At 41.8% G+C, this 17503-nt stretch overlaps 2 protein-coding genes across 9 annotated transcripts in view; both read left to right on the forward strand.

The window, feature by feature from the left end:
• The first annotated feature begins 229 nt into the window (after window positions 1-229).
• On the forward strand, window positions 230-921 carry h2ax (H2A.X variant histone). The gene has a single exon (XM_079355895.1). The coding sequence runs from the start codon at window positions 356-358 to the stop codon at window positions 782-784; it is 429 nt and encodes a 142-aa protein (XP_079212021.1). The 5' UTR covers window positions 230-355; the 3' UTR covers window positions 785-921.
• A 2402-nt stretch (window positions 922-3323) lies between these two features.
• Window positions 3324-17503, forward strand: part of phldb1a (pleckstrin homology-like domain, family B, member 1a) — a 32120-nt gene continuing 17940 nt past the window's right edge. For 6 of the 8 annotated variants that reach the window (XM_079355514.1, XM_079355520.1, XM_079355517.1 and 3 more), the window contains exons 1-6: window positions 7271-7464; window positions 10190-10288; window positions 10882-11005; window positions 12235-12405; window positions 14002-14127; window positions 15267-16306. In XM_079355514.1, coding sequence (XP_079211640.1) covers window positions 7462-7464; window positions 10190-10288; window positions 10882-11005; window positions 12235-12405; window positions 14002-14127; window positions 15267-16306 — 1563 coding nt within the window. In that variant the 5' untranslated portion in view covers window positions 7271-7461. Of the gene's footprint in view, window positions 3495-7270; window positions 7465-10189; window positions 10289-10881; window positions 11006-12234; window positions 12406-14001; window positions 14128-15266; window positions 16307-17503 lie in introns of those variants that run through there. The other 2 variants (XM_079355515.1, XM_079355516.1) reach the window with 2 other exon arrangements.

Here is a 17503-nt window from a genome sequence, read left to right on the forward strand (position 1 = left end):
ACGAGTTGCTGGAGGGAAACCTCAAGATTGGTGTTTTTTATCCGCCTCTCTCCAATACGACCCATTCACTGCAAAGGAGGAAAAACTACAGCCAATCATCTTTTTTTCTTGATAAAGGCCCATCGTGATTGGTTCGACGCGTGGAGAGACGCCCTATAAGTCATTTCCTGTCTTTGAGCTTTGACCTCTGAGAGCCAATCATAATTGGCTTTATTCGCCTCACAAGCCAATCACGTCTTAGGGGCGGGACAAAGACAGTAGTTTATATCCAGGTCGTGGCACTACAGCTTCCACATCGCTTTCGATTATCGTAACGCACTGCTTAGTTTGGGAAAGATAAACCAAATTATCAACCATGTCTGGAAGAGGCAAAACTGCAGTAAAAGCCCGCGCCAAGGCCAAGACCCGCAGCTCCCGTGCCGGGCTTCAATTCCCCGTGGGCCGTGTCCATCGTCTCCTCCGCAAGGGCAACTATGCTGAGAGAGTCGGCGCCGGAGCCCCCGTGTACCTGGCGGCCGTGCTCGAGTACCTCACGGCTGAGATCCTGGAGCTGGCCGGTAACGCCGCCAGAGACAACAAGAAGACCCGTATCATCCCCCGTCACCTGCAGCTGGCTGTACGAAACGACGAGGAGCTCAACAAGCTGCTCGGCGGGGTGACCATCGCCCAGGGAGGCGTCCTGCCCAACATCCAGGCCGTCCTGCTGCCAAAGAAGACCGGCCAGTCTGCACCCAGCTCGGGCAAAGCGGGAAAGAAGGCCTCCTCTCAGTCTCAGGAGTATTAGCTCGATGGCTAATAACTTGTACTCCCCAAAAAGGCCCTTTTAAGGGCCACCCACCTCATGGAAAGAGCGACTCCTTGTTCATTGACGCTTTGTTTTTAATTTTTGCAGCACATAACTTAATAAACCCGCTTTTTTTGTAAATGTTGTCCTACTTTTACTTGGTTGCCCAGGCTACAGAATGCTACTGATTAGTAGCTATTATGCTATTAGTAGAATGCTATTGTTTTGCAGAGCTTAATGAGGAATGGTTAGTTAAAATGGGCTATTGTTTTATTGCAGGTTGTGTTTAGCTTGGGGAAACGAAACATGGCCACACAGACCAGGCTGCTATTGCTCTATTCTCAAATGTGCACTTCGTAGTTTCTGTGGAAAAATGAAAGTTGGAGAAGTGTGTTTAATGGTCCCTGTATGACTAACACGCTGCTGCAGAAGTTAATGTTGGGCCTCGAGTGAAGCATGAAGGTGAAGTTGTCCCCCTGCTGGCTTTTTAGCTTCTAACTGTGTTGCAGGGACCCATGTTTTCACTTGAATAAAGTCTGCATTTCAGAAAACGTAAACTAGAACTGTAAAATCTACCACTTTAAGGTTTAATTTATACTTAATCCTGCAAGATGAAATTCGGTTTACACTGTTTAATGGACACATAGGCATGCCATACACACTAATGCACTATTCTCAGAATGGGGGGGGGGGCAGTGTAGAAATAAGTTTAACACACCAACATCAGAAGTACTCATTAACCAGTAGCATTAAAAACTCCCTGACGTGATTCAGCTGAACTGTCTCATTGAAGGTAGGATAGCAAAGTTACATTTCACTTTGTCCTCCATCTAGGTCGAGTAAAAACAGATGTGTAGAGGTAAAACAGAAGTTAGTGTTTGTGCATCCATGTGGTTAGAAAGACAGTAACGGTTGTATGTGTGGAGCTCCAGGTGTTTCCTTGTTGTGATGATGCACGTGGTGCTTTTGATGTTATTCATGTTACTACCACAAGTGTCTTGTTTGGTCTGAAAATAATCTAAAAGCGTTTCCCTGCTAAAAATACAGATGTTCTCTGAAAGATTGGCCTCTGACATCTTTGACTCAGTGCAGAGATGCATCAGGATTACTGAAAAGGTCTCTTGTTTAAAGCAGGAGACAAATGCTGGTTGCAAAATGTTTTCCCCACTGTGTTTAAAGTCCATTGTAAAAACAGTTAAAGCAGAACTGATAGCTAATAATATAGCTAATTTAGTCAACCACATCATCCTTTTGTTGCCACTTTATCCTTGGTTACATTTTTAATATAGCTGCGCTGTCATTGATGTACTGCTCTGTGTGCCTTTGATTTGCCCCAGGGAACAAATATATATATTTTTAAATTATATTTGAATTAATCCTGATTTAGATGAGCATGGCACACTTTACTGATTTCACCACCAGGGGTCATTAGTTTCATGTCTTAATCTTGGAGATATGTCGTGTTGATGTCCATGTGATTTTAATAAGAGTAGTCTAGATCATTTTCAGTGCACGCATTGTTCTAACAGGTATTTAACTTGTCAACATAATACCAAGAAAAGACAGGTGATTACTTCTATTTGGAAATTAAGAACTTGAATATCACTTGTAAAGCATGGTATGGGAAGGTAAACTATCTGATACCCTGTCTTGAGGATCCATCAGTCCAGGAGATGTTATTTATTGTCCTCAGAGCTGCACATTACAGAGCAGCTGATATCATCCGTAACCTTTCCACAGGAAAAGAGCATGCAGATATTTCTGTCTGCTTTGATTGTTTTATTACTGGGAAAAGCAGCATGACGCAGCGAGTTTGAACTGATCCCAGGACAGGCTGAACCAATTACCCGGGCCTTGACGACGTGTCCAACACCAACTGCCAGGCTAAAAATTCCACCCTGGGAGGAAAAACCTGAGTGTCCGTTGGCTGTGATGACTATAATTTACTGATTTGCACTCTTTTAGAAGGCTCTAAAATGCTCTGTGTTTTTCCCCTCAGCTGTTTGGAGCAGAGCAAAGCAAACACAGAAATTCAGTTCCTCCTCAGTGTATCTCTGTTTTCTTGTGGCTGTAAGGTGTTTGTGTTATTTCACTCACATAGCAGGGATCTGAAGTCACAGATGCAGTTGGTTTGGGGAGAGAGTAGGACATTTAAATGTCAGACAAACTTAAGCTTTCCCAGTGTAACCATTCTGGGGTTTCTTATCTCATCGTCACACGTTTTCCATGTTTTAGTTCATGACAGATAAAAATAATGAGCTGGAAAATATCTTTGGAATTTTTAAGAAAAGTAGGCCTAGATGTTTTAAATCCGTATGAGCAAAATATCAGAAAAGGTTAAATCCTAGGAAACAGATATACTTCAAAAGCAAACAGTATAGGAGACACGTACAGATACAGAATGAGAGCCAAGTTGATGGGGAAAAGGAATGATGAGTGGGGAGAGAAAAAAGGGCCGGAAAGAGGGGTGGACCCGGCAGAGAGATGCATGTGTGTGGATGCAGTGAACATTTCACCCACAGCGGGGTGAAGGACTGACAGCATATTTCCATGCTGGAGGGACGAGAGAGAGAGAGAGAGAGAGAGAGAGCTGGGAGAACTTTCTCAGGAAGAGTTTGGAAGATGTCTGGTCTCTGATGTTTTTATCCTTTTGGACTGAATCGTTCAACAGACTAGACGATGGTTGGAGCCAGTTCTGGTAACGAGAAATGTAAATAATGTGTGTGTATGTGTGTGTGTGTGTGTGTGTTGGAAATGTACAATAGGTGTGTGTTATGAGCAGATAATGGTGTTGTAGTTTATACTTTACAGCCCGTGAACCTTTTATTTCTCACTCTCAGTGCACTGTGTGAGAGAATTCACACATCTTTATGGTCATTTTTGCAACTTTTTATAACTGTCTTTGTCAGCTATTAATTACTTATATGACAAGGAAGAAACAGGTGTAACTTATCAGTTTACAGAAAATGGATATTTTGCGCATGGATAACTTTATATATGTGTGAGATCAGGTGTACATTTTACCTTTTAAAGTGTCAAAAAACATCAAATTAAAACCGATGTGGGGACAAGGATAGGACTCATCTAATCATTACATGTTGTTTGGTAGTGTATGTCTCACTCTCCTAATGTTTGGCTTGATACGTTCTAAGAGACAAATGGACAGATGTTGAGAAGGAGACAGCACATCTGTTTGGTGGGAGACTCAAGGATAAGGTTTTGGGAATATCCACAGCCTCCTGTCTCCTGAGGGAGATTTATTCTGGGTTTGTGAAGTTCTACCTTATTGAGGCTCGCTAATCAAAAGATGTGCTTTCTGTACATTGTGATGACTTATTATTAGGAGTATAACAGGAGTATGCAAGTGTTATCTGAAGCAGAGCAACTCCTTTTAAAAATGGAGATTTAAAATGCTCTATTTATACTCACACATTGATAATTTAGCTGTCTAAAATGATATGTTAAGATATACAGTATACAACAATGCAGTAAAATAAGACTATAATAAGAAGATATAATAAGAAGATAAGAGAATAATGTCCTGCAGTTATCTTGATCTCTGCTGCAGATTTGTTGTTAATGTGTATAAATCTGTGAGTCGGTCTTTACCACTGCTCCTTATGCAGGGTCCTCTCATCCTGGGTTGAGTCTGTCAGGCATGTATCTCATGTTTCATTTGAGTTCAGGTCAAGGTCAGGGCAAAAGTCATGTTTGGGTCTGTCAAAAGTAGCAGAAGAGGAAGGATTTGTACACATGGGAGGAAGTGGGGACTTGGTTCAGAGCATGAAGTGAATATTAGTGTGTTCTACCTGACTGCACGTTTGCATTCCTCGACCTGTTTACTATAATTTCATGACCAGACTTCCTGAGTAGATCTGCAGACATCTGTTGAGAAAAAGCCTGGCAGCGCAGAAGATTGTGTATGAACATTCAGATGACCAATCTGAAACTGAAACAAGACTCATGATTTAAGACCAGTTATGACATCTTTACTCAAACTGGAAACTCGTCCAGTAGTGATTGAACTCTTATCATCCTCCCAAAGCGCTCATAACCCGTTTAATGTGAAAGAATGTCTGTCAGGCGTACGACCAAGAACATCGAACGGGGAAAACAAGTCATAGTACTGGCAATCAACAACAGACAACTGATAATGATCATTCATCCAACTGGATCGTTTGCATGATTTAGATATCAGTCAAAGTGATGATCATTTTATTATGAACTTTTTCACATAACTTATCTGGATATGAAAACAATCTGAAATTAATACCAAGGCTGCTGTGTGACCAAACAGGGCCATCAGTGACAATAAAGAGGATTTATTTAGTAATTTAATTTTTATAGCACGTAAGCACCGCCGCAGGGTCATTTCCAGCACACTATAAAAACATCCTTTTTCTTTTTTTTTTTTTTCAATTTCTGCCTCAAATATTCCCGGTAAATGATACGGTATATTGTAAGAATAAAGCAGGAAGAGAAGGGAAAACACTTATTACAATGCACTAAAGCAAAGGGTAGACACCTCTTTGTCCACAGGGGGCGCCAGAACCAACACAAACGGAGAGTTTGTCAAACTCTCTGAACTTTCTTGAGTGACGTCACCATTTTGTTCAGATGTTATTTCAAGTGGATTTTACTTATTTGAACTTATCTATCCATTCATTTTGTTTCTAAACAAAAAGGTACAAACGCCCAAGAATACACGATAGGGTCTTTAATTTGATGTTAAAACATGTGGTAACCTTCCGCTTTTCAAACCCTTTTAATAAATAATATTATAATCATAATATCATATCTATCATGGCTATCATTATATGTATAATAATTTTACCTTATTGAAACCAATCATTTCAATAATTAATCTTCTTCTATGCACATGCTCAAGTTTAAAGATAATAGGAAAACGATGCAAACTCCTGAATTATGCTTCTGTAGGTAAGATGATGTTGCAGACCATAATAGTCCTTTTAAATTCTCCTTGATAAAACAACTTATTAGGCTTATTTGTGCTTCAATACCTTCTTCTCTGTAGCTTGACTCAATTATCTACTTTAGATTGACATTCAGTAACTTTTAACCCCCTCAGTTGTTACCTCCACGTCACCACTGACTCCAAACATCAACCCTCCTCTGCAGACTTTTCTTCCAGTCCATCTGGTAACTTAGCTGCCACTGTTTGTTTGTTTGTATTTTCCTCAGTGACTCCTCTTCGTCTTCATTTCCTCCATCTCTTTTCTGGCCCACCAACCATGGGAAAAGCCCGGAAAGATCAATAGTGGAGTCTTTCTCCCACTCTCTTCCACTCTCTCTGTATCCGTCTCTGGGCCGAGTGGTTCCTGTGGGACGCCTGAGAAGAGGGCTCACATGTGTTTGTTCACTTCCTGTGGAGTGTAGTAACTCTCAATCGCATCATGTTTTGATATTTCAAGCAAAGAGGGTGCTTTATAATCCATCATGCTCAGTCACATTTTCATGAATTGTTATGCAATTGTTTTTTTACAGTGGAAATACCCGCTCTTTGGTTTGTTACATCAGTGACTCAGAGCAGGAAGTTATAGGACACAGGGTCCTTTCTATCTCCTACTCCTACACAGTGTTTTTACTCCCTCCTTGGATCAGACCCTAAACACCTGCTTTACTGATACACAATGTCACTACAGCCCCTCTGATCATTTGCTGCAGCCTACATGCTTCAATGAATGGAAATCCTGTAGGAGTGAATACATCTGTGAGGACGATCTGATCTTTGGCCTTATCCATATAAATCATGCTTTAAAGGAAGCCATGAAAAAGATGACCCAAACAGGAGTGAGAGCTTTCATTGAATTCTTCAATTTAAGGATTTTTATACACTTTTACAATTCACAAGTTAACAGACACTTTTATTCAAAATGACGTAAATTAGAGAGTCACACAATCAAGGCTCAAGAGGAAACAATGTCAGTAAGAGCAAACGAACAGCTTTGAGTCCAATTGGACGCTCAGGTGCTGATAGGCAATGCACAGAGGCAATGCACAATATTGACGCCTGCTAACAAGTATAGAAACCATCTTGAAATCATCGATATCAAACAAAACCAGTGTGAGCATCATCATCAATAATATCAAAACCATATTCATTATCGTCATTAAGGTCGTCGGTATTCAGAGCTGGGTCTTTAGCTTTTTCTTAAAGGTGCAGGGAGTTTGTTCCGCCACCAGGGGGCAACAGAGGAGAAGAGTCTAGTTAGAGTCTTGTTATAGAAAATAATTACAAAACAAAAAAGTGCTTGAAATATAAATGGTAGTAAGAAACATTAAGCAAGAACATGGGAAAAGTGAGAAACAAATGTATATACATATAAACAGATTAAACATACATACCTATAAATGTTCTGTGCATACATTTTCTAGTCACAGTGAGGACATCTTAGATAAATGTTCAACAACTTTTTGGGTGGCAAGTGCAGATGCCGGGTCCCCCTCCGCTGCTGCGTGTCGGGGATGTAACTCTGCACCGGGATGAGGGAGGAGAAGGGGTTGGGAGGAGGGAAATAGCAGAGGAGATCAGTGAGTGAATGAAAAAAGCTAAGAGCCAGACATAAACAACCATGTGGACATTGCTCTATGGATTAAGAAACTCCAGGGATACGAATGGATAGCTGTTATCTGGAGGAGTTTGTAAGAGAAGAAGAATGGTAAGAGCTGCATGTCTAAATAAAACCTTCTTTGTGTTTGAAGGACTTCTTTTAAAAAAGATTTCCTATTTTTATGTGGCACTTTAATAAGAGTCTCTTATGTCACTCTTCACTAGGAGAGGATATTTTTCTTTTATATTTCCCAGTGTTAACTTAATCTAAGTAGAAATCATTTCTCTTTTAGAATAGCAGCGCAGACTGTGTGGCTGGTAGTGTCTATTTTCAGAAGCTCATGGCAGCTCAGAAGGACATAACTGCCCCTGTAATGACAGGTTACAGTGCAAGGCCCTGCATTTTCAAGCTTTAAAACTATTCTCCGGATTGGGTGTGTACGTTAAATCACTGAGGCTTGTGGGAGCAGGAGCAATTGTGTGTGTGTGTTTGTGTGTGAGTCAGACAACCAGAGACACATTTCCATGCCCACTCTCCGCTCCTGTGTCTGGCTGCGTGGCTCAAAGAGGGCCAGTGTTGACAGGCAGTGGGCTGACGGCAGAGGCGTGAGGGGTCCAGTGTCAGAGCTGAACAGAGGGGACGGTCTGTTCTCTGTGTCACACTCACACACACTGGATGAGATTGTCAGATATGTGTGGTTCCAGCGGTCGGTCTGTGGTGACATCAGACGTAGAGAGAACGTCCTGTTGTCTTTTCCTGGGCTAAACTTGGAGCCAAGCAGCTGTGGAGGGTTTTTGACCTTTTTTTTGGTTTTTTTTTGTGAAGAATTTGAATGATCGGTGATGTCAGAAGCAACAGAGAGCTGAGGCGTTTCTATTTGATGTAACAGTCATGTGTTGTTGTGTGACAGGGCTGATGTGGTCATTTCCTGAAGAGTCAAAAAGCAGAATTAATGAAAAATGCAGGTCAGGAGGTCTTACTTTATGAACAAGGAAGTAACCTGTATCAGAAGCTTTATTCACACATGCACAAAATCCTGGAAATTCCCTAACATTTTTGGGATCATTTGACTTTTTCCAGCCAGCTCTCTTGTCAAATTTGGTCAGTCAGCTGATATGTGAACGTAGCAGGTAGCTCATATGGGTGGGATGATGTTTGTCCACTGTTTCACTTATACTGTGATTACATCTATGTACATGGCATATGTTGAATACAAAACATTAAAATTTTCTCTAAAATGTTGTGGAAAGTGCATGTGTGAAAGGAGCTAAATGCTTTTCCTGACAAAGTCCCAATTTCTAAACTGCAACCACCACAAAATGACATGAGGCAATACATCTGTTTAAATGCACACACAAATCCACGTAACTGACACAAATACAGGAAACACCCATATAATGAATGTGCTAGAAAATCGAGCTTTCTTTTTAACTGGATTATAAAATTCAATCTAAACCACATCAGTCATCCATGTATACAGTATGTCTCACTGGATTATTTTAAATTTAACTGACTTGATATTAGGAACCATTAAAAGCTCATTTTGAACCCTTAAAGAGACACTTTATGTTGGTTATCTTCAGTTTGTTGTGTCTAAAGACTAAGATCATTGAAGTCAAGGTTTCGTCCCTAAAATAAAGAAACCTACAGTTTCACACATCATCTCCGTTTGCTCCTTGTAGACAAAACAGATACTAGATAGAAAACTTGTGTGTGAAAGTAAAGACACAAACTTTTAGAAGGAAAACACAGTGAATCATCTGGTGTGCGTATGTGTCTGTGTGATTGTTTGAGGTCTGGTCCTCGCGGCTTGTTCTTACCCTCTCGTCTGATGTGAGCGCTGATGAGCAGACAGCTGGATGTAATCTGCAGCATCTGTCTGCTTATATAGTGTTTGTGTCTGTGTGTGTGTGTGTGTGTGTGTACATCTGTGTAGGCTTTGTGCATGAGTCACAATGAGTCATGACGGTCTGATCAGTCCCCTGATGTGCTGAGCAGGGGTTGATGAAGAACCTGAAAGTCACATCTGAGTAAAACTACAAATCTCACCCCAGAAAAATAACTTTAGACGAACTGAAATCCAGCTCGTCTAAAGTAAAGTCTTAAAGCATTTGATCTTATATACTGTATGAGAAGTAATTTTCTTATATTCACTTTACTTAGGCACTGAAAGTTAAAGGACACAGACATAGTGGGAATAAAAAACAAGAGGTCAGAATTTTAAGAATACTGAACTTTATGTTTCACTATAAACCACTTTAAAATTCGAGTCATTTGGAGAGAAACAAAGGTCGCCCCCTGGTGGAGGAACAAACTACCAAACTCCAGTCCTTTTGCATCTTTAAGAAAAAAGCTAAAGAACCAGCTGATATTGATCATGATGATGGTATTGTTGGCTTAGACCACCACATCCCTCCTGATTTCAGGAAAAGGAAATGTAGTGGAGTAGAAGTGGAATTTGACAGAAATGTTATGTATCAAAGCACTAATAGTTCATGACATTACACCACTGAGATTACATAAGTGTGGGCTAACATGCCATGCTTAAATGTTTAAAATCAGTCTTTCATTTTCAATCAAGACAGACATCAATGTTAGTGTTATGATGGATGGCTTTGTGTGTCTGCTTTGGGTGAGACAATTACCCACTATAATGGTTTGGTCACATGGGCTCATAAGTGGGGCAGGCTGGTTTCTAAGGACAGCTCTGTTCCCATTGTAGTACAACTGTAGTAGCTGTATTCCCAAAGCCCCCATTCATACAAGGCTCCTGTCTCTCTCTCTCTCTCTTACTGTGTGTGTGTGTGTGTGTGTGTGTGTGTGTCTGCTACAGGATCTTCATGTGTCAGATAACTCTGACAGTCCAGCCAACATGGAGCGCATCAACAGGACTAAAGTGGACCAGGGGAGACAGATGCACCAGGTCTTACAGGTGAGTCATCATGGCTCTCTCTTCAGGAACTGTTTACAGCTGCTACACCTCAGATTATATCACTGATTAATGTTACCATCTGCTCTGACTCAGACTAAACTGTTATATAGAGATAGATGTATTTACAGTGTAGCTGTATCAATATTAATATCTGTGAAATGCAAAGATGTGAACTTTGCAAGATTAACTGGGGTTCCTCAAAGAAAAACAGTATTTGTTGCATTCCTTACCTTTAATGCCCTGTAATAAAACATATCACTAAAATGACACAGTAACACCTTTTAGTGTTGGATAAACATTTAAATTGCACATTAGGCTTCTCACATGGGGGTACTGGTAAAAGAGTATTTACCTGTGCAGGTTGAATATTGTAGCACCTCATTTATCGCTGAAAAAAGGCAGTCTGGTGTGTGTGTGTGTGTGTGTGTGTGTGTGTATATATATATATATATATATACACACACACACACAGACATATATATATATATGTCTGATGTATATATATATTGTTTTTGCTTTATTTGGACCAATAAAAGACACTCCTTCAAGGTGTTAGATCCATGCTGACGATGTTTTCATCTGTATCTTGGCAGAGCACTCCTTTAGATCTGATTGAGACAAGCAAGTCTCTCAGATTCCAGGCAGAGCGCCCCCACCTGGTCAGTTTGGGAAGTGGACGCTTGAGCACAGCTATAACTTTGCTTCCACTGCAGGAAGGTAAAGACCTGAGCTTGTGTTTACAGCTTTTGGACTGTTTATTTGTTTGTTTTTTTGGATGGCTGAAAATCAACCTCTTTGAAACTTTGCAGTTTATTATTAGATTTTTTTATTTACTATGTGTGTCTTCCTTAACGTGCTAAATGATGTCCCTAAGGCTCTAAATGTGTAAAGCACTTTGAATGACCAATGTGGTTACACTTCAACTTCACATGTAGGAGTTTTCAAATAAAACTTTATTGACAATTCAAGATCAGCGAGAACACGCAGATCAAGCTTTGCAATTTGAGTAAAAAGTATGAGCTGAAAATTCATGAGCTTTGCGTGTTGTGCGTCGTAAACTACTACTACAGTGTGAGACGATCCATCGCAACATTTTGAACAATCGCTCAGTGTAGGCTCGGCTTCAGAGTGGAAGTCGTCGTTTGATTCATCACAGTGAACATCATATTTTGTTTCATTTTCTGGATTTCTAGAAAATGAGCCTTTTATCACGACAAAACCAGCTTTCTTTTTCCTAGATAACAAGAATGAAAGTAAGATGTCGAGGAAACAACGGAAATTAACTCTCTATAATGGTCATACCCGCGTACTCATATCAAGAAAACGAGATACATGAGGAGATATTTAGAAAACCGGAACTGACTCATTATCACAGAACAAATGAAGTAAATACGTTTGACATAGGTTTTTTTTTAGTATGTAAAGACGCTTCCATCAGCACAATATTGTCAATAACTTGGCCGTCCTTTAATCAGTAAGACGCTTGATGCTTTCGAACAATCGTGTTGTTCCTCAAACTTTACCGCAGTCTCAATTACACCCTCATGTGTGATTGTGTCTTGCACTTAGTCCAGACACCAGCCAAGAGGGTGTGACATTAGTACCATAGAGAAAATCCTCCTGGGTATTTTTCTCTGCTGTGTATCTTCTCTCACATTAGAAGACATAATGCATGTGTTTCTGTTGGGTTCAACCCCTTGCACTCGGGCAGCTGTATGAAATAGTAGTTACATTAAATCTTCCAGGCTTAAACACATCTCCAACAGCTGCTGTCCATCATTCAATCACATCACGTGCTGACTGTATTTGTGACTCTGCCCACATGGCCTTGACCTCCGAGACGACACCTTCACCTCTGGCTTCAAAGCAACCTAAGAATACTTCATACGAGTATGTACACAGCTCTCCGGTAACTGACGCTGAGAAAATGTTTTCTCTGGTTGCAGGGAGGACCACGCTGGGCAGTGAGGGGACAGATATCCCTCTGCAGGGCCCCGGGATCGCAGCTACGCACTGCTACATAGAAAACCAAGCAGGCAGCATCACACTGTACCCATGTGGAAATCAGTGCTCAGTGGATGGGCTGCCCATCACAAAACCACATCGCCTGACACAAGGTAGCTCTGACAAGAGATTTGTATCATTCACACGTCTGTGTTAGAAGATGTGTTTAACTTCATCTCTTAAAAATAAAGTTATATAATGTTTGGCAAATGACTACGACACAGTGAGAGGGACAGACGCACAATGTGTCTACAAAAGGAAGAGATTGAGTCAAAGTTTGTTTTTGCCATGTTGGAGAGGATGTCAGTATGTTTGTTTTGATAGTGGAAATATTTCAAAAATGACTTTGATGGAAGTCTGGTACAAACATTCATGGTTCCCAGAGGATGAATACTGATGACTACACTCATTCAGTACCAGCAGAATTTCAAAGTGTGGATTTTCTCGACATTCACAAGATAGTTTAGCACCAAATTTTAAACAAAGATTCATTTCCCTTTGGCGATACCATGAGCTAAACATCAGTCATGCAAAATTGCTCGAAAGCAAATGTGATCTCCCTTGGAGTTAACCGGCTTTGACAGCACCATAATCAGGTCAAACATTTTATAATTTGACCCATGTCCCCTTGTTGTTAACACTGAGCAGGTGGAGTTAATGACCTGCACTGCAGTCAATAAGTAGGAGGAGCTTCAAACGTCTAGGCTTCACTTTTGGAGAGCTGTCATGTAGTCCATCTTTTGTATACAGGTTGTTATAAATATAATGACCTTATGATTTAGCTGAGAGCTAGATGTACACTAATGAACTGCTGCATGACTAAGAACAACTGACTCATCTAACTTTAAGACCTCTGCATATTACTGTACTTAATACATTTACATAATCTGCCCTCTACTGAGTATTACATTTGTTAAAGCTGGACAAAAAAACACAACACTGGGCTTTAAAAACAAAACAGCCCCATGTCCTTCCAGTAATATACTTCCTTACATACGATAAAAAAGTAAAACAGTCCCACCCCTTCTGCCCCCTCGCTATGGGACCGAAGCCAGCAGCTATAGCAGAGTGTCATTTGAAGCTGACGGCTGGCGTGTGTGTGTGTGTGTGTGTGTGTGGAGGCAGCAGCTGCTCAACAGGAATACTTCAGGCTTTGCTTCTTTCTGAGGACGGTGATGAAATACTGAATAAAACAGCTTTGGAAAGGAGGAAACGGTTTTATCCATATCATAAGGAACAAATCTGGACCTTTGACTTCACTTTGAAGGGTGAAATGAATATTGAGCTTCCAGTGGAATATCAACAAGTGGAGAAACCTCCTTGTATGACCCTCGGGGAACATTTCAAACATTGTTGAAAGGCACCAGGAATTCAAGGAAAGAAGAAGACGTTGATTTAATTTGTCTCCATTTCATTTAATTACATGTGAGTTTACAAAGATTAACTTAAGTTTACTAAAGTTAATAAACGTCTCCTCTCAACAAATGAACAAGTGTTCGAGCTCTCTGCTATGTTTGTTTCCTCCTTCTTCTCTTGCTAGATCCTCGCCTTAATTATCTCGTTTATCAAGCTGAAATGTGTTTTGAATTCAAGGCGTGTTAGAATAAACCTTTATTTATGCTCACCTCCCACCGTACAATAATCGTGATTTGACATGTGCGTACACACCACTGACATCTTTCCCTCCTCGTGGTCCGCTCTCCTTGCAGGGTGCATGCTGTGTTTTGGTCAGTCTGCTTTTTTCCGCTTCAACCATCCAGAGGAAGCCCTGCGGATGAAGAGCATGCTGCCTGGAGGGAGTCAAGGACTGGGCAGCACAAAATCTCATCCTAACGGTAAAAACTCTGCTGTGGTATTCAGAGAACCATCTCTGGATTCAGAAATAAACTGGTCAGTACTAATTGTGTTTGAAGGTTGCCGTTTCCTCAGCAGTTACTTTCTTTGGACTCAGAAAAAGTTCGCACTTATAGTCACAGGAGGCCTCCAAAACTTTGTATGAAAAATCTTCATCATCTCTTGTTATGAAGATGACTCCATGTTATCCAATAAGTTATTTTACTCTGTCCACATTAGTCCCAACTAATGTTAGTTAAAAACACGCTCAGAGAAAATGCAGAAAACATGATAAAAGATAACTGAAGACACTGAGTTTTGCCTTAAAACAGAGGAAATGAACAATTGTTGACACTGACTTTACAGTTTATATTTTTTTAAAAAGAAGCTGTATATCTTCAAATTAAAAAAATGTAATCTAAGTTAACTTGCTCTTGACAGACACATCTCCAGTAGAATCGGTTTGGAAATATTGGTCACCATCCTTGCCATGGTGCAGAAAATAGCTTGTTCAGGACTAATTATCTTTGGCCTACATTGTGATCTAGTTCATTTTAATCTCAACCCGTGACCCCGTTATGACAAACGGTTGTAGTCTTCCCTGTTACACCTACATTCAGATGATGTTACATAATCTTGCTGTGAATGATATTTAGAATCCATTCTCCAATGACCTTATGTGTTTGCCTGTACAGTAAAAGCCAGCGCGCCCCGCCCTGTCTGTGTATGGCCCACTCTTTCCTGACCAGGCCCTGATTTCATCAGCTCTGTATGAGATACACGACTGCAGCTTTATATTTAGCAGCTCCAGATCCCTACAGGATTATGACAAAACTGAGAAGCAACAACATCCCGACTGCTGGGTTTGGTTCATACATATGGGCTCTGCGACATTTATCACTATTTAAAGTGAACCACTGAGACACTGTATGTGTTAATATGTGCAACAATAAGTCCAGGCATGTGTGTGTTTTACCTTAAACGGGCAAACCTGCTGTGTTCTACAGTCCTGACCTGGGGTGAGGTAGATGTCACTGGGACACAAGACTGACAGATCCCTCCCACGGTGTTTGTTTATGTGTGTTTTTGCAACTGCCCTCTCTAATTATCCTCACTCACAAGTGTTTCTGTCTCCCTTCAGACATCCACAGTGTCCTAAACGGGAACTATCAGTCTCCTCCAAGTAATGGAGACTCTAAAAACAACAACCTAGCAAAGAGCCTGCAGGATTCTCTGGTGCTGAAGGCCTCCTCCTCTTCAGGATCCAAACTGCCAATACGTCAGAACTCTCCTTCAAACATGCTCAATGGGAGGAACGGCTCCACGGCAGAGGACGCGTGCAGCTTTCGTGGTCAGAACCTTGGCAACAAAACCCCTCCTGTACCGTCCAGGTCCCCTCAAATCAACAACGCTCCTGTCCCCCATCCACGGAGCACACTTTCTGTGGCTACAAGCGGTATGAGTGAAGGTTTGAGGGCCCAGGAGAGCCCGAAGCTTCTTAGGAATGTAAGAGCAGAAGCAACACCGAGCCCCACACCCAGCAGGGGGTCAGGACACAGCACAGAAATCTCTAAGATACCATCCCCCGCCAAATTTTCCCCAGCAGCTCCATCCAGCCCACGAGTGAGAGGTTCCTCCCTGCAGAAGAGATCGCCCAGTCCCATGAGAGATTTGCACCACTCTCACGTAGATGTCCCTCAAAGGATCAGGACTCCAGAGCCTGCTGGATCCACAAGTCTGAGGAATCCTCCTCCTCACAGTCCTTACACATCCCGCAAGGGGACTCCAGGATTGCAGGGCACGGCTTCTGTTCCCGAGAGCCCCCAGGGACATCGCAAACTGCCTGCGTCAAAGGCTGAAGCCATGAGGGTCATGTACGCCCAGAGTCCATCGTCTCTCCCTGAGCTGGAGAGGCAGTCTGGAGGGAAGCAGTTAAGACCTGGAGTTACCATGTCAGGACCCGGCTCTATGTCGGGTTCATCTCCATTTTCAAGTCCTCGAGGCCAACGAAAGACCCCCTGCTTGACAGGATCCTCAAGCAAGGACCAGAGTTTTACAAAGCCACATACTCGGGAACGCAAAAACAGCATCTCTAAGATCAGTGACAACGAGGATGAGCTACTGGAGTACCACCGCTGGCAGAGAGAGGAGAGGCTGCGGGAGCAGGAGATGGAGAAAATAGTAAGTGATGCTCGTGTTATGTTTTCAGTTAAAGATCATTTTTAGATGAGAGGGACAGCATGCATCTGGATGCTGATTTGAAGTGTCCCTGTTGGACAGAGGGTAAAGGTTGGGTGTTTCAGGAGGCGGGAGACGATATAAGCAAAGTGCAGCTCTGCACCCCTGAAAATTGCATGTGTGAACTAAAAACGGCCACATTTTTAGGATCACTTTATGTGCACTTTTTTTTAAATCTTCAGCAGAAATGGGGGTTGTTTTGATGTTGTGGCTGCATCATGTTATATTCAAGAGAATGAACAACAAGTGAGTGGGCACAAAGACGGGGTTTGGCATAATCAAAATGATTTTGATCACAGCACATTGAAGTGTTTTAAAGTTGTTTTTGTAGTCGGACCAGTTAACTAGTTTGTTAACTGTTTGTTTGTTAAGAGTGAAAAAAAGTTTTTCGTCTGTGCATGTTGGAAAACACAACATGACCAGCAACAAGTGCAGTTGACTACCTTAATGAAGGACATGAAATCAGTGAGGTGAAGAAAGCGATGAGGCTTCTGGCGCTGCAGACACCGTGTCTGCCTTCAGATATCTTGTCTAAGTCTCCTGGCGTTCTGCCACCAGCTCATCTCTCCGGAGCATTACTGGCATCATGGGCCCATGTGGCCCTGAGTAACGCGGGGTGAACATTCTTCCACATGTCTTAAAGTCCAGAGCGGAGGGTGCGGCTGGATGTTGCTCAACACGATATTTATCAAAAGTACGAGGTGATTTTTCATTCTAAACTTGACCTGCTTGACTAAACGCTCTTTCCTATTCGTACCCACACAAGACCATCGACTGCATTCTTCTTATCCATCATCAGCCCACACCTCCATTCTTAAGCCCCCACCCCGGCCTGCAACTGACAGCTGAAGGGACCACAGGGGGGTGGGGGGGACAGGGAAGAGGAGGGTGTGAGTCCCAGCCCTCCATGTTCACAGACTATTTCAGGAACCAAAAGGTTTCTTGTAACAAATAAGAGAGTTACCGACCGCATGCTTGTGAGCTGGACTGACGGGAGTTTGACTACTGTGGATACAGTTTGTGTTGAGTCACCCCGCATGTTCAGACAGGGGTCAGCAAACACAAAAACAGAAAAAGAAGAGAAGACTGTTTTTGGGGCCTAAGACGTGTTGAGTTCTGTTTTGGTTTATGATCTGTAAT

Source organism: Symphodus melops (assembly GCF_947650265.1).
Source record: "Symphodus melops genome assembly, chromosome: 11".
Lineage (NCBI taxonomy): Eukaryota > Metazoa > Chordata > Actinopteri > Labriformes > Labridae > Symphodus > Symphodus melops.